General features: G+C 37.8%; 1 protein-coding gene across 3 annotated transcripts in view; it reads right to left on the bottom strand.

Annotated features, from left to right (window-relative positions):
* The window catches only part of PLEKHH2 (pleckstrin homology, MyTH4 and FERM domain containing H2), a 115617-nt gene that overhangs the window by 21330 nt on the left and 70719 nt on the right, over positions 1-23568 (bottom strand). For 2 of the 3 annotated variants that reach the window (XR_006300938.1, XM_043603279.1), the window contains exons 17-24: positions 19696-19875; positions 15483-15591; positions 14436-14548; positions 9842-10021; positions 7492-7589; positions 5364-5541; positions 4073-4228; positions 2137-2233 (exon numbers count right to left, since the gene is read on the bottom strand). Coding sequence is in view for 2 of the 3 variants with exons in the window: in XM_043603279.1 (XP_043459214.1) it covers positions 2137-2233; positions 4073-4228; positions 5364-5541; positions 7492-7589; positions 9842-10021; positions 14436-14548; positions 15483-15591; positions 19696-19875 (1111 nt within the window). In the remaining variant the exon portion in view is untranslated. Of the gene's footprint in view, positions 1-2132; positions 2234-4072; positions 4229-5363; positions 5542-7491; positions 7590-9841; positions 10022-14435; positions 14549-15482; positions 15592-19695; positions 19876-23568 lie in introns of all 3 variants that reach the window. The other variant, XM_043603280.1, reaches the window with a different exon arrangement.

The raw sequence follows: 23568 nt of genomic DNA, 5'->3' as shown, positions 1-23568 counted from the left end.
CTCTTTGAGAATAACTGCTCCAGCAACCATAGGACTAAACCAAAATCATCTGGAAAGTCCAAGTCTTCCAGCCTGCTACTCTTGCCAGTCACCAAAGGACCACAGATAAAGGCTACCATCAGTGGAAATGGGTTCTTCCAGGAGAGCCTATTAGATTTCCATTAGCTAAGTAATCCTGCTTATCTCCAGGAAGTAGGATTTTAAAACCTTAGATATCAAAGCTTAACAGTCACCTTCTTGTTACTCAGAACTCTTGCAAATTGCCATAGTTCATGAGCGCCTAAACAGAGAAGCTCCAATGGCTCATGACCACCATTTATTCAGATCAAAGGAATCCATTCAAATAGTGGGTGGCCGTTAGTGGCTGACGGTAGGAGAGGAGTCTACAATAGGAATGCACCACATTTATTTAACTGTTCCCCTAGTAATAAACATGTAAGTCCCTTCCAATACTTATTTTTCACTGTTATAAAATCCATGGCAAGGAAGAAACTGGGGTATACTGGAATACTCTCTTTCATGCATATGGATATATCTGTGGGACTGATCATTAGAAAAAGAAATCCCAAATTGGATCAAAGGCTATCACATTCTTTACGTATATAGTGTCTTTACTTCTTACATTCCGGTTTTAGGCCTATGACCATCTTTCAAAAGCCTCTGAAAGAAGTAACTACTTCACCAGTAATTCCACCAGTAATTCTTTCATTCTCATATTTTAGATTCCTTATTTTATAGACTATAAGAGCCAAATAAAATCATCAAAATACCTTTTCATTTTTTTTGTACAGTTAATTGTCACCTGGTCAATGAACACTGTTTACTAAGTACTACCTTCTGCTGACACATGGAAGAAAAGAAGATATTTTTAAAAAAGAAGCAAGGAAAATCTAGTTTCTGATCATATGCCAAAGTATATTAAAATTGTATCTGTTGGGGGCCCCTGGGTGGCTCAGTTGGTTAAGTGTCCAACTCTTGATCTCAGCTCAGCTCAGTTTTGTGAGTTTAAGCCCCACGTCGGGCTCTGCGCTGACGCTGCAGAGCCTACTTGGGATTCTCTCTCCCTCTGTCTCTGCTCCTCCCCTGCTAGCTCTCTTTCAAAACAAATAAATAAACTTACAAAAAAACTGTATCTGTTGGGAAGATATGTGCTCCAGGCCCACTGGCTTTTCCCCAGTTCCTGAAACCCTCCAAGCAGCTTTCCCTCTACAGGCTTTGGAACATCCTTTTCTATTCATTTCCATGCTGCCACTTCCAGCCCCCTTCTGACTCTGGCATAAACATCATTTCCTCAAAGAAGTCTCCCGATGCCTCCAGTCTAGGTCAGGCCTCTTCCTGTGTGCTCTTACAGGACCACATTCTTTTCTTTCAGAGAACTTAGTGTGTAATTATGTGTTCATTAGAGTTATTGTATGATTAACTAGACTATAAATTCAAAAGATCAGGGACTGAGTTTATGTCTGCTTCTGTTACCACTTTATTCAGAGCATCTAGCTGAGTGCCTGGCTTACAAGTGAAGCTCAAAAATTACAGAGAGAAAAAGAGGGAATCTGAAAGAATGAGAATATGAGTATGTGACTTCTTAAAAGACTTGAGTGAACAGAAACATTTCTTCTTTTAAAAAAATTCTTTTAAGTTTTATTATTTAAATAATCTCTATACCCTACATGAGACCTGAACTCATGACCTTGAGATCAAGACTCGCATGCTCTTCTAACTGAGCCAGCCAAGCGTCCCAGAAATATTTCTTCTTACTACAGATCTCCAGTAGGGTATTTGAGTATTTAGTCTTTATGAAAAGATTGTGACGTTAAAGAAATTTTTGAAAGTGAAAAAATTCACCCTTGTACTGACCACCCTAAGAGAGAAGCTATTCTTTCTTATAGTTTTTTTCTAATCTTTGTCCACATGCATATTTTTATAAAATACAGCCATCCATGACATGAAGAGACTAGAGCTAGAAACAAAATCTTATGTGACAGTTTCTTCTTAGAGAAGTAGAGTTTCCTTTTACAGAAAAACGAACACACAAACAAATACTGTAACTTGCAAGGCTATTCAATAGAAAGCCATAGGCGCATGATGTGAGCATAACGGTACACACATATTTTGGTGTTTGGATATGGCATTACACACCTGTTTTATAAGTCAGACGAACAGTTCTCGTACCTTCCCATTTCCCAGGCTGCTGTTCTTTGGAAGCCTGTTCCCACTTAGAAATAATGTCACAAATCTAGAAGGGAAGTGGAAATTGGGGATTTATAGCAATTTTTAAATCAGCACTTTTGGAAGACAAGCGTGTCTGCAAACTGAAAAATTTCCAATTAATATGATCAAACCAAATGGACTGAAGCCATTTGTTTTAAGCTCCGGTGTACCCTTGGTTTTAGATTTAATTATAAATTGCTCTTTGGTCCACTTATCCTTTTGGACACCCATGAACTCTGGACTGTAGCCATGAATTTCTTACTCAAAAAGGAATCTTAATGAAAGACTACATGAGAAACAAGAAGATTCCAGGAATTACTTCATAATTTAGTCACGGAAGAAGCAACTTTTCCACCTTCTGAGTTTATGAAGACTGGAATAACTGAAGTTATCTCAAAGACACTTGAAATATAGTCTTAAGATTCTTTGATTGGGAAAGAATAAAAATTCTTCAGGAACCAAATAAACGTTTGCTTGTTTTTCAACAGGTCATTTAGAGAATTATAAATAAAAGTTTTCACGACCATGTGATAAGCAGTTATTCAGCAAAGCCCCTAACGTTTACTTAGCTCAAGTCAACCAAAAATGCTAGTTTATCTTCTTGACTAATTATTAACAACAGTGCTCTAGGAATGTGTGTCTCAAAATTTGCATTTGAATTTGCTGAACTAAATAGGACATAGCTGGAGCTGAGGAGAAAAAGACATTCACTTATCTAGATTTCTCAATATGTAGCCACATAGGAAGGGGTGTAGGGGTGGGGGGATGGTAGCACACCTACCAACCAACATTCCTAATGAGCTAAGTATGAACTTCAACAGTATTCGGTGGAACCCCTTCAAGCCCCAACAGGTTGACCTGCAAGTGAAGCTGGGCTTTGATAGTCTGACGAAAGAACTGACATTTCATGTCCTCTAAACTTATGGCAGCTACTGCTTATGAGTCTGTTTCTTCTCCTATTCTGCCCCAATTCTTTCATCTTTGAATCATAGGGACACCTTCGCCCCGTAACAAGGCACTTACTCCCGAGAGCAATCAAGGACCGTATCAAGTAGGGAAAGGGTCCAGACCCAGTTCTAGCTGTGTGATTTGGGGTAAATCATTTTTTGCTCTTGGGGTTCAGCTTCCTTGTTTGCAAAATAAGTGGGCTAATTCCGATCAGGTTCCTTATGGTTCCATATTCTCTATTTCTAACTGTTGCCATTGCTACCTGGCAACTTTGTTAGTGTCATTTTACTATGACCTAGGAAAGAGTTTTTAAAAGTCTTCCAATTTTCCATCTTCGTTCGTGATTTTCCTTATGTTTGGAATTCCTTCTTTATCTCCATAGGTCCATTTTCTATCCATCCTTCAAAGTCCAGTTCAACTCTTCCTTATTTTCTCGTGCTGAACTTAATCTCTCCATCTGTGGAATATTCACAGCACTCTTAAGACATTTATCACTTTCAATTCTAGTTTAAGGTTATCAGTGTATAAGGCTGCTCCTCCCGAAGCAAATCATAAGTTCACTGTGAACGGGGACTAGCCCAGCTCCTCCAACAGCGGAAAGAAGTATTGTCTTGTGAATGAGTACAATAAAAAGCTATTTTATTAGAGCTTCCATACGTCCACTCTTATTACCCTACTAGTTGGGGCATTGTTGCTATTACTAATCCTTCCCCTATCTTAACATGGAATATGTGTGTGTGCAGACTGTGTCAAGAATTCTACGACTTCAACAAAGTCCCACAACCCTTTTTTATTGGGAAGATTAGATTACTTAGAATTTTTGAAACCTCTTGACCTAATAAGCCTTTTGCAAATAGCAAAAAGTAGCTTCTTTGCTGTTTGTGGGGTCTGCCTTCTTAAAAGGAGTCGGCTTTACCTTAACGTTTCCTTGAAGACAATGCTCTAAATCCCTGCCAGAAGGATCGTCTGTGAATAATGCAAAGCCAGACTGTGTTGGCTTTCTCATGCCTGTATCCTGGTTCAAAGTATTCAAAAACTCTTCCACTGTGGTGGACGCATCAAATCCAACTACCTAAGCAGAAATAACAACATTGTTCTCTTAACAGAAGCTACTATGTACATTTCAAACTTAACTTTCAAAAAGGATTTAAGGGAGAAACAGGCTATATTTGATGCATGATTAATGATAACGTATTATTTATCTAGATGCTTAAACTCCCCCCCACGCCACAGCTCCACTGGAGAAAATTAATGTCATCTTAATTGCTAGCTTGCTGTAAGAATTCAGAAATCTTGGCTTCAGCCAACAGACATGAATTCAAAATACAAAGATCATTTGACAGCTATAAACATCTTGCAGAGATATCATGCCTACCCGTTAAAAGCAAACCAAGAACTACAGTACAATATGAAATATTTAAGCAAATGAAAAAAAATGCACAAGAAATGCGCTTAAACAGTCACAGGGATGTAAGTAGAGCATAGGGAATATAGTCAATATCCTTGTGATAACTTTGTATGCTGACAGATGATAACTAGACGTATCTTTGTGATCATTTAGTAATGTATATAAATGTCGAATCACCATATTGTACACCTGAAAGTAATTAACATTGTGTGTAAACTGCACTTCAATTAAAAATGAATAAATACAGAAAAATAAATAATGTCTGTTCCTTTAATATGCAGTTACTTATCTGAATTCTGTGATAAAAAAAAAAAACTCTGGCTACAAAGACTAATTGCCAGCTTTGGAACACGTTTGCTTCAGGTAACAAGCGAACATCTATATCTGAGAGCTGGAAGGGCCTGGAGGAGCTTTCCCACCTAATTCCTGAGATCTGGAGACTTCAAAAAGACTAAACTTGTACACACCCACTGTCAGTAATTATTTTCTCATCTAGCAAGTACACTGGTTGGGAAAGGCATCGACCAAAGTATTTTTGATTTTTCCCATGAGAGTCGTAAGGGCAGTAAAATTCCTCCCTTATTTGGCTCAATGTGGATTGCAGTTTGAATCCTTCTTAGCACAATGGTTTCAAAACTCAGCTGTTCTGATAGAAGACGTAACATATTTGCACATTTACGGTCACTGCCAGCTGCTGACAAAGGTAGGTAGGCAGTCTCACTTCTCTGTTCCACAGAGGACACATGCACGATTCAAGGTTAAGCAAGCATGCTTTCATCAGCCAGAAAGTGTAACCCACCTGATAGATGCCATTCATGAAGTGCACGGGGATACTGAAGGGCAAAGAATGATGATAAGGGTTTCGAAGAAGGGTTGAAAGGATTTCCATCCTTGAGGGTCTTGCTTCTCTGTCTCCATTTTGTTGTGTTCTTTCTACGCACCGTTGGCAGTAAATGGCATATTTTCCAAATTCTGTCCTATAATATACAAGTTAAGATAAAGCCTAGGAATAAATTTAAGACACCCTAATACATTAGGTACAGGTACATTACAATGTATTATGCTAATTTTGACAATAATTTTTCTTTTTGATAAAAGTTGTTAAAGTTGAGTTGTTAAAGTGTTACAACTTTTCTCAAATTCTAGTTTCTTCACTTTTGCAACTGACTGAATCTAACTTCCCCACAAAGCATTTTCCCTCTTTATTGTATTATTATCATCACAAAATGAATTTAAAGTTACCAGTCATTATACAGTCAAAATACAGTAATTGCATTAACAAACACAAAGGAAATAATTGTATAAAAATAGTATAGGATAACTCAGGAAAAACATGATGTAGCAGAGTTCTCCTTTGAGGTTAGTGCTTGACTGCTAAACAAGGTAGGAAAAATATCTCCAAAAAAACAAATAGATGTATTTTCTTTCTTTACCCTATAAAACATGCACTTCGTAAAAAATTTTAAGCATTAAACAAAACCTCTGGAGTAAATAAATACAAAAGCTGGATAGAGATCTTATTTGCCCTCATTTGTTACATACAATTTTTATGAAAGCAGATTGATAATACCTCCAAATATATTTGTGTTGTGAAGTGCCTTCTAGGCAGACTTTAAAATGTCACCCTTTAGGGGCGCTTGGCTGGCTCAGTTGGTAGAGTGTGTGTCTCTTGATCTCAGAGGTGTGACTTTGAGCCCCAGGTTTGGCATAGAGATTACGTAAAAATAAAATCTTTAAAATGTCACCCTTTGTCTAGGGGCTCTTCAGTGACTGCAACTAAAATCACATGATGTTGGGGCGCCTGCCTGGCTCAGCTGGAAGAGAATGGGACTCTGCATCTTGGGGCCTTGAGTTCAAGCCCCATGTTGGGTGTAGAGATTACTTAAAAACAAACTCAATAAATGAAAATAAATAAGCAAACAAACAAACAAATAAAGTCACACAACTTTGATCACAGTCTCCAAAATATAATCTGAATTGGGGAATACTTTCCCACTATTTCCAAGTTGTTTTGTCTCATTGTCTCATTAAGACTCTGGGTCTGTTTTAGACCCAGAGTCTATTTAAGCACCTAACGTGAACTTGTTGCACAAAATGATCCTGATAAGCCTTGGCTGGGTGCCCTGGGTCTCACTGTAAGAAAGCTACTCTGACAGTTGGATTTTAGATGTCTTTTCGAAGGGAGTAAAAATTCTGAAGTAATTCAAATACACACAAGCATAAGAGGAGGGAAAACCATCAGGGAAGTTTTCCTACATAAAAAAATTCAAGTAGAGATGGGGTGCCTGGGTGGCTCAGTGGCTTCAGCGTCCGATTTCAGCTCAGGTCATGATCTCACAGTTCATGAGTTTGAGCCCCACATCAGGCTCTGTGCTGACAGTTCAGAGCCTAGAGCCTGCTTCAGATTCTGTCTCCCTCGCTCTCTGCCCCTCCCCAACTTGCATTCTGTCTCTCTCTCAAAAGTAAATAAGCATTAAAAAAAAAAAAAAAAAAGAATTCAATGTAGAGAAAAGTAGCCACAGGGAAAATGAAGGAAACAAAACACTTGCTTTTATTGAATGAGCACCCACTAATGCTAAGTCATTCATCCCTGAAAAGTACATAGAGTTTTCACTTAAAAATATTCTTTGTCATACTCCTGAAATCATTTTTGCACTATATGCTGATGTGGATGTAAATTAAAAAAATAAAATTAAAAAAAAATATTCTTGGTCAGTTTTTCAAGCTCTTATTGCAATCTCCTGTAAGAGATTTAACATAACAAAGGAAATATTTTCCAAGCCTCATATAAACCAAGGGCTTCCTGTACCCACTTTTGTTTCACACGTTTCTTCCACAAATATACCTGACAGGTTACTAAATACTTATGACTTATTGTAGACTTTCAGAGACCACACAAACGTTCAGCTGGCTAGTTTTCTGCACACCTGGAATCTGCATTCCTCTTTAGGTGGAGCCTGAGGAGCCACAGGAAAGGATGATGGGGAAGGAAGAGCCCAACACAGAGAGCCAACAGCTGCCAGCCCTGGGCAAAGAGAAGCACCATAGGTTAGACACCATCTGGCAGTCAGAGATCCACGTGAGAATCAGTGTAACTGACAGATTATGAGGAAAGGGATGATGATAGTCTTTCTTGGCCCCCAAATGTTTTTGCTTCTTCCACATCAACATTATCTGCTTAGAGCATTTATAATATATAAAAACATAAAACCTCCTCCACATTCCATAATCCGTCTAAGTCGTATATGCTATTGTCCACAACTAAGGTACCAAAGGCCATGTAGATAGGGTAGTCTTTTTTGACATCATACTCAAAGATTAGGGACATTGTTCCTTTTTTGTTCATTTATGTATTTACTCATTCATTGAAATACAGTACTGGCTATGAGGAAACACAGACTGAAAAACAGTAAAAAATCATATACCCCAAACCACAACCAATCTACTCACACATACATGCATATATATTTATATGTGTGTGTATATATATATATATATATATATATGGCCATATATATAAAAATGTATGTGTGTATATGTGTGTGTATATATATATATGTATATATATATATAGCCATATATATATATATATATATATGTGGCAAGTATAAAATATTAGCAGAGATTATCTTTTTATAATAGGATTGTATTTAGTTTTTTCTTTTGTTCTGTCCTGTACTCTCTTTTCTCCTTCATTATTTTTGATTAAGTATATTTTCAATCATTTTATGAATGTTATATGAAAAAGAAGGGGAAAAAGGTACTGTCCTCTTGAGTTACCTACAGTCTAGGAGAAGAGTTATGTATTTTACAATAATTTACAATGTAACATGGTTAATACCATGTCATAATTTTTTAAGTATAACCAATGGAGGGAATGACTATCTACTGAGGGAGTCAGGGAAGAATTCACAGAAGAGATGTTGCCTGGGCTGACTGTAAAGTCTACAGGGTGGGAAGAGAGAAGGGGGATGCAGGTAACAGTAAAAATGGCAGGTTCAAGGTGAAGGATATGTAAAGGCACAGTGTGTCTGAAGAATGGGGTGCGTTTATCCTTTCAGTGTATGCTGGTTGCAGGATGCACAAAGTGAAGTGGAGAAAGAGGAGCTAGATTATGAAGGGCCCTCAATGCAAATGAAGCTTAAACTTCCAACCTCGCTCGTGCATGGGCCCTCCAACGCCTGGGAAAGGCCCTATGGAGTGTGTTTACATGATCCTATGTTCTTTTTTTTTTTTTTTTTTTTTTTTTTAAATTTTTTTTTTCAACGTTTATTTATTTTGGGGACAGAGAGAGACAGAGCATGAACGGGGGAGGGGCAGAGAGAGAGGGAGACACAGAATCGGAAACGGGCTCCAGGCTCCGAGCCATCAGCCCAGAGCCCGACGCGGGGCTCGAACTCCCAGACCGCGAGATCGTGACCTGGCTGAAGTCGGACGCTCAACCGACTACGCCACCCAGGCGCCCCAGATCCTATGTTCTTTTAAAATGTGTGAAAGTAACATTAAAAAAAAATAACACATTAGTAATAGTATAAGCTTAAACTGGATAAGCTTCAAGTCCCATTAAACCTAGATCCCCTGAGAGTACTATTTGCGAGGGTAAGAAATTTCTGTTTCATCCTGCAGTTAATAGGGGGTTAATAAGCAAAGATTAAAACAGGCATTCATGGGAGAGCAAACTTCAGTGACCAAAAGCCACCTGAAAATATACTCAGCTGCACTAATAGTTAAAGAAACGTATCCTAAATCAATAATGAAATACCACTCTTTACCTGGGAAGAATTTAAAGGAGTATTACACTGAACATTGTTCAAGATATATGGAAATTCTAGAAATGGATTCAAAGAAATTTGGTGGACTTGTACACAGGGTTTAGGTTCAAAGTTGTCTACTATAGGGGAATTTGTTATAAGAAAAATGACCGGAAAAACCTAAATGTGTAGCAATTGATATCAATACACCATTAATGTTTTTGAAGAATATTGAAGAATATAGGGGAAATGATTACAGTCTACAATTTTACAAAAGTAGTATGCACACTACAACTTTAGTAATGTGAAAAACTGAGTGTGCATAAATATACTCACATACAGCTTTATTTATATAGGAACATATAAATACGTAAGTAAACTGAAAGAATACATATCAAAATATTAATAGCTACTTTTCCTTTTCATACTTTTTGTATTTTTGAAATGTCTATATTGAATATGTATCATTCTTACAGTGAGGAAAACAACATCGTCTTAAATTGCATGTATATGTATCAATATATACCTGCAGCGGTCCTGGTTGATTCTGTGGCTGTCTCCGTCTTGTCTGTTTAATGAGCTGACAGCAAATTTCATTCTGTAGCTCAGGATGTGTCAGACAGATTTGCAAAGCACTCTGGGCTAGAGATATATGGTAATCAATCGCAGGGGAGTCAACTGCTGCATTTATAAAGAGCTGGCATGTCTGAATTAAACAAAAAACAAAAAGACATATTCAAGGTGAGAAATGATTAGATTTATTCTGCATGAATTATATCAATTCTCTTCATAGCAACAGTTTTTCTTTAAAAGAATGGAATAAGATATATTATGATAGCACTAACCAAAGAAATCTGGAGTGGCTACATTAATATCAATGTAAAAAAAAAAAGCAAAAAACAAACAAACAAAAAACAAAAACAAATCGGACAAAGTAGAATTCAGAGCAAGGAATTCTGCCAGAGATAAAGAGGGTCATTTTATAATGATAATGAGGTCAGTTCTGCTAGAGGACATAACAGTCCTGAACATTTACATACTTAATAACACAGCTTCCACATTTATGGAGCAAAACCTGATAGGATTGCAAAGGGAAACGGGCGAATCCACAATTAGAGCTGGAGATTTCAATATCCCTTTCTTAATAATTGAGAGAACAAGTGGACAGAAAACCATTAAAGATTTAGGAAAGCTTGAACAACACTAGTAACCAACTTGACCTAATTGACATGTATAGAAAATTCCACCCAAGAGCAGAATATGCATTCATTTAAAAAGTATACAGAACATGTCGCTGTCCAGTTTTCCCAGGACCACGTGCTGAAGAGACTGTCTTTATTCCATTGGATATTCTTCCTTGCTTTGTCAAAGATTAGTTGGCCATACATTTGTGGGTCCATTTCTGGTTCTCTGTTCTGTTCCATTAATCTGAGTGTCTGTTCTTGTGCCAGTAACCATACTGTCTTGATGATTACAGCTTTCTAATACAGCTTGAAGTCTGAGATTGTGATGCTTCTTGCTTTGGTTTTCTTTTTCCAGATTGCTTTTGCTATTCGGGGTCTTTTCTGGTTCCATACAAATTTTAGGATTATTTGTTCTAGCTCTGTGAAGCATGTTGGTGTTATTTTGATAGGGATTGCATTGAATATGTAGATTGCTTTAGGTAGTATTCACATTTTAACAATATTTCTTCTTCCTATACAGGAGCATGGAATCTTTTACCATTTTTTTGTGCCTTCAATTTCTTTCATAAGCTTTCTATAGTTTTCAGTGTATAGATTTTTCACCTCTTTGGTTAGATTTATTCCTAGGTATTTTATGGTTTTTGGTGCAACTGTAAATGGGATCGATTCCTTGATTTCTCTTTCTGTTGCTTCATTGTTGGTGTATAGGAATGCAACCGATTTCTGTGCATTAATTTTATATCCTGCAATTTTGCTGAATTCATGAATCAGTTCTAGCAGTTTTTTGGTGGAATCTTTAGGGTTTTCCATATAGAGTATCATGTCATCTGCAAAGAGTGAAAGTTTGACCTCCTCCTGGCTGATTTGGATGCCTTTTATTTTTTTCTGTTGTCTGATTGCAGAGGCGAAAACTTCCAATACTTTGTTGATTAACAGCAACACACAGAAGACTGAACCTGGACCACTTTCTTACACCATACACAAAAATAAACTCAAAATGGATGAAAGACCTAAATGTAAGACAGGAAGCCATCAAAATCCTCGAGGAGAAAGCAGGCAAAAGCCTATTTGATCTTGGCCGCAGACACTTCTTACTCAACACATCTTTACAGGCAAGGGAAACAAAAGCAAAAATGAACTATTGGGACCTCATCAAAATAAAAAGCTTCTGCACAGTGAAGGAAACAATCGGCAAAACTAAAAGGCAACCGACAGAATGGGAAAAGATATTTGCAAACAACATATCAGATAAAGGGTTAGTATCCCAAATCTATAAAGAACTTCTCAAACTCCACACCCAAAAAGCAAATAATCCAGTGAAGAAATGGGCAAAGGACACGAATAGACACTTTTCAAAAGAAGACATCCAGATGGCCAACAACACATGAAAAAATGCTCAACATCACTCATCATCAGGGAGATACAAATCAAAACCACAATGAGATACCACCTTACACCTGTCAGAATGGCTAACATTAACAACTCAGGCAACAGATATTGGCAAGGATGCAGAGAAAGAGGATCCCTTTTGCAATGCTGGTGGGAATGCAAACTGGTGCAGCCACTCTGGAAAACAGTATGGAGGTTCCTCATAAAATTAAAAATAGAACTACCGTATGACCCAGCAAGTGCACTACTAGGTATTTATCCAAGAGATACAGGCATGCTGTTTCAAAGGGGCCAATGTTTACAGCAGCATGGGTTTGTGAATTCAAGCCTCATGTCAGGTTCTGGGCTGGCAGCACAGAGCCTGCTTGAGATTCTCTCTCTCTCAGTCTCTTCTGCCCCTCCCCTGCTCATTCTCTCTCTCTCTCAAAATAAATAAACTTAAAAAAAATACTTCAGTATGGATGGATCTCCAGTTGATAAAGGTTTCTTTCCCATAACCACCATATCATATCATACCCCCCAAATTAATATTTTTTTTTGAGATGGGAGGAATGTAGGCAAGAAGAAGCCAAAAAAGAAAGACAAAAATTGAGACCTTAAGAAACTAGGGCAAAATGAAATACCGAGGTCCTGATATGGAATCAAGACCGGAATCCACGAAGGTGCATGAGATTCTGAGATTGGAGGAAAGGAGGAGAAAATAAATTAAAGAATGTTTGTCAGGGGGGCACCTGCATGGCTCAATCGGTTAAGCATCCAACTTCGGCTCAGGTCATGATCTCACGGTCTGGGAATGTGACCCCTGCATCGGGCTCTGTGCTGACAGCTCAGAGCCTGGAGCCTACTTGGGATTCTGTGTTTCCCTGTCTCTCTGCTCCTCTCCTGCTCACGCTCTGTCTCTCTCTCTCCCTAAAAAATAAATAAACATTAATTTTTTTTTTTAATGTCAGGGAGAGAGCTTGGAGGAATAATGTCTGATGCCCTCTAATCTTCTCAATAAAATAGAAGTTTGTTGTGAAGAACATTATTGAGTAGGGCATTGGAGGGTTTGTGTGTGACAAAAGATAAGCAAAAGGAGAGGGAGTCAGCCCTGAGGGTGAAGACCATGGATATATATTGGCTCTAGCCCACACCTGGTTGTTTGATGTTTTCTAGCCATGTGCTCATGATCAATGTGGAAGTGGACAGGACACCAGCAATGACCTATGTTGGGGTTTGGCTGAAGAATGCATGGAATTATGGGTCCCAAAGAACTATGAGTATTAATGAAAGTCATCCAGACTGGATAAAGAAAGAAGAAAAGCCAAGTGATGGTTACCATGCTCTCTTTTGATCTCAAAGAAAATAAATGGCTCAAAACAAAGGTCTTAGAAAAAAAATTGAAGAATAAGAAAATAAGAGAGCTCATAGGCTAAGAGATTATGGTTCTAGAAAGAGATGCTAGAATTGAAGCTTTTAGAAGTAGTGTCCTTGTAAGGAATGGTGGGGTTGGAGAATGGGAAGATGAAGGTGACTACAGGTGAAGCTTGGCATTAAGAAGGTCAGGATCTTAAGAACATGGCATTGGTGACTGAAGTGATAACGAAGTCATTCGACATCCTAATGAAATCTGAAGAGTTACCAGAAAGTGAGTGAGAGATGAGGGGATAAAGCGTGATACAGTTGAATGGCAAATTTCAAGTGATCAGGGATTTCTTTTTTTAAAACACTTTATTTGTTTGTTTGTTTGCTTGTTTATTTATTTTTTGAGAGAGCAAGTGAGCAAGGAAGAAGGGGAAAGAGAGAGAGAGAGAGAGAGAGAAAGAATCTTAAGCAGGCTCCACGTTTAGTGAGGAGCTGGATGTGAGGCTCAATCCCATGACCCTGGGATCATGACCTGAGCCAAAATCAAGAGTCAGATACTCAACCGATTGAGCCACCCAGGCATCCCCTCAAATGATCAGGGATTTCTAAAATAAGTTGAGTAGTAAGAATTTGAGAATAGCACTGGAGAAGAAGGATGTTGACTCCTCTGTCCCAACACTGAGGTAGGTGTGATGTGAGAAATATCTCCTTTTGAGATGCTAAAGGGAAAACGATTCTTCTGACATTGTTTCACACTGCCCAAACCATGTACAGTTTATTTCAGTAAGTCCCAAATCTTCGTTCAGAAAGCATGTTCAATTCACCTAATTTTATTTCAGAAGATTTTCTTAATGAGATGATGATGATCATGTTTTGAAATTTTTTCTTTCTTTCTTTCTTTATTTTAAGTTTATTTATTTTTGAGACAGAGAGAGACAGAGCATGAATGGGGGAGGGGCAGAGAGAGAGGGAGACACAGAATCGCAAGCAGGCTCCAGGTTCTGAGCCGTCAGCCCAGAGCCCAACGCGGGGCTCAAACTCAGGGACCGCGAGATTGTGACCTGAGCTGAAGTCGGACGCCCAACCGACTGAGCCACCCAGGCTCCTCAAATTTTTTAGAGTGAAACCTTACAACCAAAATTATTTATTTTTAGTTTTTCCAAATAAAATTTTAGCAACATAGAAGTCCATATAAAATTTTACCTTAAATAATTTAATAGCTTCTGTCTGTAGAGCTTCAGAGGGTAGTGTTGTCAGTGGGGAAATGATTCCTTCTTTGCTGTGACACAAAGTAGGGTGTCTCCATATCTGAGAGGCTACATACATGATAAAATGTAAACAGAAAACACAAGAATCACTTATTTTGGCCTCCCATTAATTAGCCCTTTAGAAATTAGCTTATTCAGGCCTGGCTCACAGCTTTAAGTCTTACAGTTCGTGAAAAACCTTTGGTAACATTATTTTATTTTAGTTTCCAGGTCATTGGGATTTTCATGTTTCTGTGAATAAAGTAAATCTAGAAGAATTTGGTCTTAACATTCTATGTGAAACAAGTCTACCAGGGCACTATGACATAGCTGAAATTTGCTGAACATCAGTGACCTAGGTAGAGAAATGATTCTGAGAAGGAGCTGGAGAGAAACAGAGAGGAGAAGCCAGAGTAGAAGGAGACAGAAAGATAAAGAAAGAGAAACTTAAAGACATTCCTAAAACCAAAATTTATTAAATTCCTATACTAGATACTGCAAGTAAATATGATCTCTGTATTACGTAAAGCACAACATCGAATCTAGACTCTCAATGAGGACACCTGAGCCATAAAAAATTAATCTCAATGCAAAGCAACAAATGCTATAAAAGAGTTAAATGCAAAGTGCATTGGGACATAATTTTAACATTTATTCAGTACCTTTTATGAGCCAGATGCTGATGTGGAGTGGGCTTGCTGACAAGGGGAATTCCTAAGGTAGGTAGGATTTTATCAGGTTAGTGAGAAATGTGAAGGAAGGGGAGAGTTTCAGGCAGAAGGAATAATGTGAGCAAAGGTAGAAAGGTTATAGGACATGGCATATTGGGGAATGATGGTGTCCCTGGAGCCTAAGAACCACAGTGAGAATCTTGGCCCAGGACAAACAAAGCCAATGAAAAGATGGATAGATTGCAGGGAAACAGGAACTCACAAAGTGAAAACTCCATTAGGCTAAGGAGTCCATTTCATAAATTATAGAGCCTTATATGTTGTGAACTTACAAGGTTCTCCTTCGATATTGAGCAGTTTGCAAACCAGCTGTTCAAATTCAGATCCAACATTTACATTGTTACTTCCTGCCGCAACAGTCAAATGATAAAGCCAAGTGTCCTTAAAATCAAAACACATTAATAGAGATGTTAACTAAGATATAATTTTTGATGACCTAAAGAAAAAAAACAACTTGCATAAACAGTAGAAAACTTTGACACTGAAGAATTTTTTAAATTTTTTTTAATTTTTTTTTCAACGTTTTTAATTTATTTTTGGGACAGAGAGAGACAGAGCATGAATGGGGGAGGGACAGAGAGAGAGGGAGACACAGAATCGGAAACAGGCTCCAGGCTCCGAGCCATCAGCCCAGAACCTGACGCGGGGCTCGAACTCACGGACCGCGAGATAGTGACCTGGCTGAAGTCGGACGCTTAACCGACTGTGCCACCCAGGCGCCCCTTTAATTTTTAAATAATAGCCAAAAGCCACTTGGTCGAACAGTTCTGAAGCAGGCTCTCTTGAATTATGTACATAGGACCTTTTTCCATTGTTTAAAACTTTATTATTTTCTATAGATGTTTCTTACAAAAAGCATGATAAAATTAAGTAAGTTAATATGATGCTAAGAGACTAGAATAAATACAACCAGTTCATATTCTTTTAAGAAACACAAAAAAGTCTATCAAATTTAAAATATGACTCTCAATACATATGAATAACACATAAAAAATACTTGGGAAATCCAGAAAATTTAAAGAAGAAAATAATATCCAGAAGGAACTTACCTCAACACAATAAAGGCCACACAAGAAAAACCCACATCTAATATCACACTCAATGGTGAAAAACTGAAAGCTTTTCCTCTAAGATCTGGAACAAAGCAAGAATGCCCACTCTTGCTACTTTTATTCAATATAGCACTGGAAGTCCCAGCCAGAGCAATAGGGCAAGAAAAAGAAATAAAAGGCATCCAAATTGGGAAGGAAGAAGTAAAATTATCTGTTTGTAGATGATAGGATCTGACACATAGAAAACCCTAAAGAGTCCACAAAAACATTGTTAGAACTAATGAATGAATTCAGGAAAGTTGCAGGATACAAAATCAACACACATAAGTCAGTTGCACTTCTATACGCTAATAATCATGGAAAAATCTCATTTGCAATGGCATCAAAAGGAATAAAATAGTTAGGAATAAACTTAACCAACTAGGTGAAAGACTTGTACACCAAAAACTATAAAACATTGATGAAAGAAATTAAAGCAGACACAAATAAATGGAAAGACATCCAGTATTCATGGACTGGAAGAATTAATATTTTTAACATGTCCATGCTACCTTACCTCCAGATTCAGTATAATTCCTATGAAAACTCCAATGGAATTTTTTACAGAAATAGAAAAGCCAGTCCTAAGGAGCCAAAAAGACCCTGAATAGCCAAAGGAATTTTGAGTAAGAAGAACAAAGCTGGAGGTATCGCACTTCCTGATTCAAAATTTATTACAAAGCTACAGTGATCAAAACAGAATGGAACTGGCATAAAAATACACATACAGGCCAATGGAACAGAACAGAGAGTCTGGAAATAAACCCAAGCATATAGGGTCAACTGACCTCGGGCAAGAGTGCCAAGAATACACAATGGGGGAAAGGACAGTCTCTTCAATAAATGGTGTTGGAAAAACTGGATATCCACCTGCAACAGAGCGAAATTGGTCCCTTATCCTACACGAAACACAAAACTCAACTCAACATGGAATAAAGACTTAAACATAAGACCCAAAAACACAAAAGTCCTAGAAGAAAACATACGGACAAAGTTTCTGGGCACTGGCCTTGGTGATGATTGCTTAGATATGGTATCTATGGTACAGGCAACAAAAGCAAAAATAGACAAGTATGATTATACTACACTAAAAAGCTTCTTCACAGTAAAGGACATAATCAACAAAATGAAAAGACAACCTATGAAATGGGAGAAAATTATTTGCAAACCATTTATCTGATAAAAGGTTAATATCTAAAATATATAAGGAAATCCTATAACTCAATAGTAAGAAAAAAACCCAAGTAAAAAATGGTCAAAGGAACTGAATAGACATTTCTCCAAAGAAGACATACAAATGGCCAACAGATAACACGAAAAAATGTTCAACATCACTAATCATTGAGAAAATACAAATCAAACCATAATAAGATATCACCCTGCACTCATCAGAATGGCTTTTATAAAAATAATTTAAAAAAAAGATAACAAATGCTGGTGAGGATGTGGAGAAAACGTTTATCCACTTCTAGTGGGAATGTAAATTGGTACAGCCACTAGGGAAAATAGTAAAAAATAAAACTGAAAATAGAATTACCATATGATCCAGCATTTCTACTTCTGGGTACATATCCAAACAAATTGAAATCAGGAGCACAAAGAGGTGTCTGTACTCACATGTTTTTTTGTGGTATTACTCACAATAGCCAAGACATGGAAGCAACCTAAATGTCCATTAAGAGGGGTGCCTGGGTGGCTCAGTCGGTTGGCCGTCCGACTTTGGCTCAGGTCATGATCTTGTGGTTTGTGACTTTGAGCCCCGTGTTGGACTCTGTGCTGACAGCTGGGAGCCTGGAGCCTGCTTCGGATTCTGTGTCTCCTTCTCTCTCTGCCCCTCCCCCACTTGTGCTCTGTCTCTCTCTGTCTCTCAAAAACAAATAAATGTAAAAAAAAAAAAGTAAACAAAAAAAGGAGTAATTTATAAAAGCTGTTTATATGTTAAAGATATTGTAGCCATCCATGAAAAGTTTTTTTTTTTTTGTATTATCCTTTTGGTTATGTTTGTAATTTTATTTGATATAGACAAGTATTTCAATTTTTTGTAGTCAAATCTATTGACTATTTCTATTGTGATTTCTTACGTTGTTTTTTTTCAGAAAGTACTTTCTATTCAGGTATCAGATAAAGGCCCTTTAAAAAAATAATTTCAGGGGCGCCTGGGTGGCTCAGTCAGTTAAGCCTCTGACTTCGGCTCAGGTCATGATCTTGCAGTTTGTGGGTTCGGGCCCCGCGTCGGGCTCTGTGCTGACAGCTCAGAGCCTGGAGCCTGCTTCGGATTCTGTGTCTCCTCTCTCTGCTCCTCTGCCTCTCATGCTCTCTCTCTCTCTCTCTCACTCAAAAATAAACATAAAAAAATTTTTTAAAAAATAGTAATAATTTCATTTATCTCTTTAAATTCATTTGGAAACTATCTTACTATATGTATGAGATGAAAAACTAAACCATGTTTTTCTAAAGAGCCAATCTCCTCAATATATAATGAGCATACCATATTATGTACTGAATGATCCATTACCTCCCCACTAATCTGTGATGCCTCTTTTATCTTTTAATTTTTATATTTTAATTTTATATTATATTAACTATATTAATATTTAACTATTATATTATCTCTTTTATATATTAATGCTTATATTAACATTAACTATATGAACAGGGGAGGGAGCAGAGGGAGAGAGAGAGAGAGAGAGAGAGCGAGCGAGAGAGAATCTCAAGCAGGCTGCATGCTTAGCAAAGAGCCAGACACGAGGCTCTATCCCACGACCCTGGGATCATGACCTGAGCCGAAACCAAGAGTCAGACGTTCAACCTATTGAGCCATCGAGGTGTCCCTTGTTTTATGTTATATTAACTTTTATACTGTTTACTTATTACATATACACATAATACATACAATAATTCATTTTTAATTGTATCTAAACCAAAATTTTGTTGAAAATGAGTCAAAAATATAAGGGAGAGGTTTTAGAGTCACCCTGAAATACCCAGTCTGAGACATCCACATTTTGATCTAACTAAAGCAAACGTACTAATTTCAGCCTTGAGATTACTTTGTTTTTACTTTTTTTTTAATGTTTATTTATTTTTGAGAGAGAGACAGACAGAGCATGAGCAGGGGAGGGGCAGATTGAGAGGGAGACACAGAACCTGAAGCAGGCTCCAGGCTCCAAGCTGTCAGCACAGAGCCTGACTGAGATGACTTTTAATGAGAGGATAGAGAAATGACACATTTGAACAAGGCTCATTTCCAGGGACATGAAGAAGCTCTGCAAATAGGGCTGAAAGTCTGACAAGGTCTCTTCTTTGTGTCCGTAAAATTGATTTGAAAATCATTACCAGATCTTAATGACGTCAGTGTACTTCATTCAAATTCAACCAGTAAGTCCCTAGGTACCTTTTCATGCTTGGATCCAATTAGGAGGTAAGTCGGACCTTGGTCTTTGGGATGGATCACGATGGTGTAATGTGTGGATAATAGACTTCGCCCACTGGCTTCATAATCTTCATCTGAATCACAGGATCTGTCAACCTCTTCAACTTTAGCTTCCCAGAGTTTGATCTGACCTAAAGGAAACTAAAGTAAATGTTAGTAATCTTGAGGAAGGCACTTTCTAGATCTTTTCCTACTAAAATTTTTCATAGTCCTTTTCATTCTTACCTATATAAAGCATACTTTTTTTTTTTTCAATGAATGCCCAAAGACAATTGGGTTATCCACATTGTTACAAAAGTAGTGGTCACAAGTAAAATACCCAATTTTAATATAAAAGAACAGTCTGAATAGCAGACAAGAAGCTAGTTCTGTACGGTGGTTTGGATTATTCATTACACTGAAATGACCCATTACCTACTCAAACAATTATGTAACTCAGTCAAAATATTCATTTGACTTTCCCCCCACAGAACTGATGTGATGATTAAGGTATTGGATCAAAAGGACAAGCGTAGACCAAGTCTCAATGCTATTCATAGAAAAAGTGACAAGGTTAGGCAGCTGATACGAAGAAGTGTGATTAATTACCATCTTAAAGCCAATGTGTTTCAAGGATATTTATTAACATATGGAATCTATCATGAAGCAATGCCATGATTTCTTCCATTTTACTTTAAGAGTAAGAAAAAGTTCCTAAAACTGATTTACATTAAATTTTTACCTACTTTTATTGACAAAAGCCATCCTATCTGCTGTGTTGAATATTTAGCACATTTGTTTTAAAACTTTTGTTTTAATTAAGTACAATTTATTCCAGGAAAACAAAAGGTCTGCTTCAGATTTACAGCTTCTAAAATATTTTATCAGGTTTGCAATTGCAGTCTGAAAATGTTTGTTCTAACCTAGGGATATTTACCAATATCCATTTTCATGCTCAGGCCCGGGGCTCAGTGTGGGGCTCTCTTCCCACCTGCACTCACTTTCCAGGTGGTTTCATCCAAGCTCATGGTTTTCGTGGCAGCATAATTAGCTGTCCTCATGTTTATAACTACAGACTCACTATCTCTACTTAGCTGTCTAACAGCATCTCAAACAACCTACTCTGCTCAGTCTCCTCTAAGTTGTTGGCAACATTATCTTTCCAGCTATTTAGGTCCCAAACCTTGACATCAACACTGACCGTCTCACTACTCCTCAAATACATGAGGCATGCTCCCGCCTCAGGGCCTTTACACTTGCTATTCCCTCTGCCTAGCATGTTATTGCCTGAAATATCCACATGGCTACTCTTTTACTTCCTTCAAAGCCTAATTAAAACATTAGCTTCTCAGTGAGGTCTTACCTGTATATCTTAACTGAAATATTACCTGCCTAATAGCTGATTAATAGTAAAAAATGATTTAATTCATTTAATTAAACTTGTTCTCTTTCATGAAAGCCATGACTTCTCATTAAATTAATAAGTATTTTCTCAGTAGTCACTCTGTGCAAAGCACTCTGGGCACTGAATGAAGAAAATTTGCTTTTGAAGGAAAAACGCAAAATTAACTTACCTACACTTTCAGAAAAAGACAAGCAGTAAAAGAAGAGCCAAATAAATAAATAAATAAATAATAAATACTATTTTTAATTTACTGAATAAATACAATTTTATTTATTAAATATATTTATTATACATTTATAGCAGAAGATTTGTAACAATAAGTAGCAAGCTTTTAAAAATGGGAAAAAGAAAGCTAAGTCTACTGTGATAATATATGACAATCCTACCCTAATTGTGTGCTTTAGATATATCCCTATGAAAATCGAGGTTTCATCCATCCGAATATTTAAAGACCATTATTCATTTTAACCAAAGGATTCACCAAGCCTCCATAAACAGTAAACAGACCTAGTGCTTTTAACTATTTTGACTGAATAAAAGAAGACGCTAATCCAGATTAAAAACAAATCGTTTCTGAAACATCTCTCGCACAAAAGGAAGTAGGTCTATATGGATTCACAAGCATTCTCAATACTTTTCTAGTGATTACAATGGAATTCTACTCATCCATCTACTTCTTCTGACTCCTTTCTTCTGTGACCAACCTTATCCACTTTTATTACATTATTACTAATTATTAGTGAGAATAAGTTCTCTTCTAGCAAAATTTAAATAAATTTCTATGTTTAAAACAAATGCTTATTATAGGAAGTATAGAAAGATATAGGAAAAGAGAATGTAAAAAATCATCCATAAATTCTGCCATCACAGATAATTACTCAATATTTTGGGACAGTTCTTTCCCATCTTCTGCTATGCATCTTTTTACATAGATGTGCCGGCCTGAGAATTATAAACTCAGCATCCCGACCATCCACTCCTAAAATCTCCCTGTAACTGCAGAAGAGAAGTTGGGAACTACATCTGTCGGAATCCCCTTCCCTCCAGGGTTCTCAGCGAGAGCCTGCCTCTGAGATAATCTACATGAGGTGTGGAGCGTAAGGGGAAGGAGAAGTTAGTTGTTACTCTCTTGAGACACTTGCAGTCAGATGTGTGGGCTGATGTGAGAGTCACAGAGCTTTCTCCTAAGCTGTTGGGGACGAACTGCCTCTGTGCTTTGGGTCAGGATTATACTGAATGTAGAATTTTATATTGTGCTTATTTTATATTCTTATGTAAGCATTTCCTACATTACTTCGGAGGTATAATTTTTAATAGCTCTGTTAATTCCCATCCCATGAGCAACACCGAGAACAAAGGCATGCATTTTAAATACAGCTGGCTGGAACTGACAGTGCAGTCTGAAAATGCAGCAGAGAGGTAACTAACTGACCTACGTGATGTGGTCACTGGATCAAGAAGCCTGGTCTCATTGATGTAGAAATTAGTCACAGGCTGCCATTCTGTGGGGCTCGCATCAGTATTTTATGCAAGTACTTTCGGCACATGTTGATCCAATTTTTAGTTTCAGTAATCCAAAGGTGATGAGGAGTACCCACAATGATAGCCAGGCATACACTTCACCTGTGAAAGCGATCCCATCTTTTTCTTTTTTTTATTTATGTATTTTTGAGAGAGAGAGAGAGAGACAGAGAGCAAGGGAGGGACAGGGGGAAAAAGAGAGAGAGAGAGAAGAGAATCCCAAGCAGGCTCCACGCTGTGAGCAAAGAGTCTGATGTGGGCCTTGATCCCATGAACCATGAGATCATGACCTGAACTGAAACCAAGAGTTGGATGCTTAACCAACTGAGCCACCCAGGCACCCCTCCCATCTTTGTACTCTGAAAGTGTACCCATGACTGGAGATAACTCAAGTTCTTTTGGGGATGAGATGAGTTTAAAAATGAATACAGGGGCGCCTGGGTGGCGCAGTCGGTTAAGCGTCCGACTTCAGCCAGGTCATGATCTCGCGGTCCGTGAGTTCGAGCCCCGCGTCGGGCTCTGGGCTGATGGCTCAGAGCCTGGAGCCTGTTTCCGATTCTGTGTCTCCCTCTCTCTCTGCCCCTCCCCCGTTCATGCTCTGCCTCTCTCTGTCCCAAAAATAAATAAACGTTGAAGAATGGGAAATGGGTCCATGATGCATAAATGTAAAGCAGGATGTAGAGAGTGCCCTAAAAAGTATAAAAATGAAGTGCTGTGAGGGAAATACATATGTAATTGATAAAGGTACATGTAAACTGGCTTAGAATTTCTTTTAGCAGGGAAAATAGGGGAGGTAAAAACTTGCATTCAGGACCCTGGAGTCAACCTGAGTATAGACACAGAGGCAGTAAAGTCTGAGATGGCTTTACACAGTAGTGAGTTGCCCAGTTTGATAAGAATGGAGGGAAATTTGGGGCGCCTGGGTGGCT

The sequence above is a fragment of the Prionailurus bengalensis genome, chromosome A3 (assembly GCF_016509475.1).
Source record: "Prionailurus bengalensis isolate Pbe53 chromosome A3, Fcat_Pben_1.1_paternal_pri, whole genome shotgun sequence".
In the NCBI taxonomy this organism is placed as follows: domain Eukaryota; kingdom Metazoa; phylum Chordata; class Mammalia; order Carnivora; family Felidae; genus Prionailurus; species Prionailurus bengalensis.
This window is presented reverse-complemented; position numbering and strand designations above follow the sequence as displayed.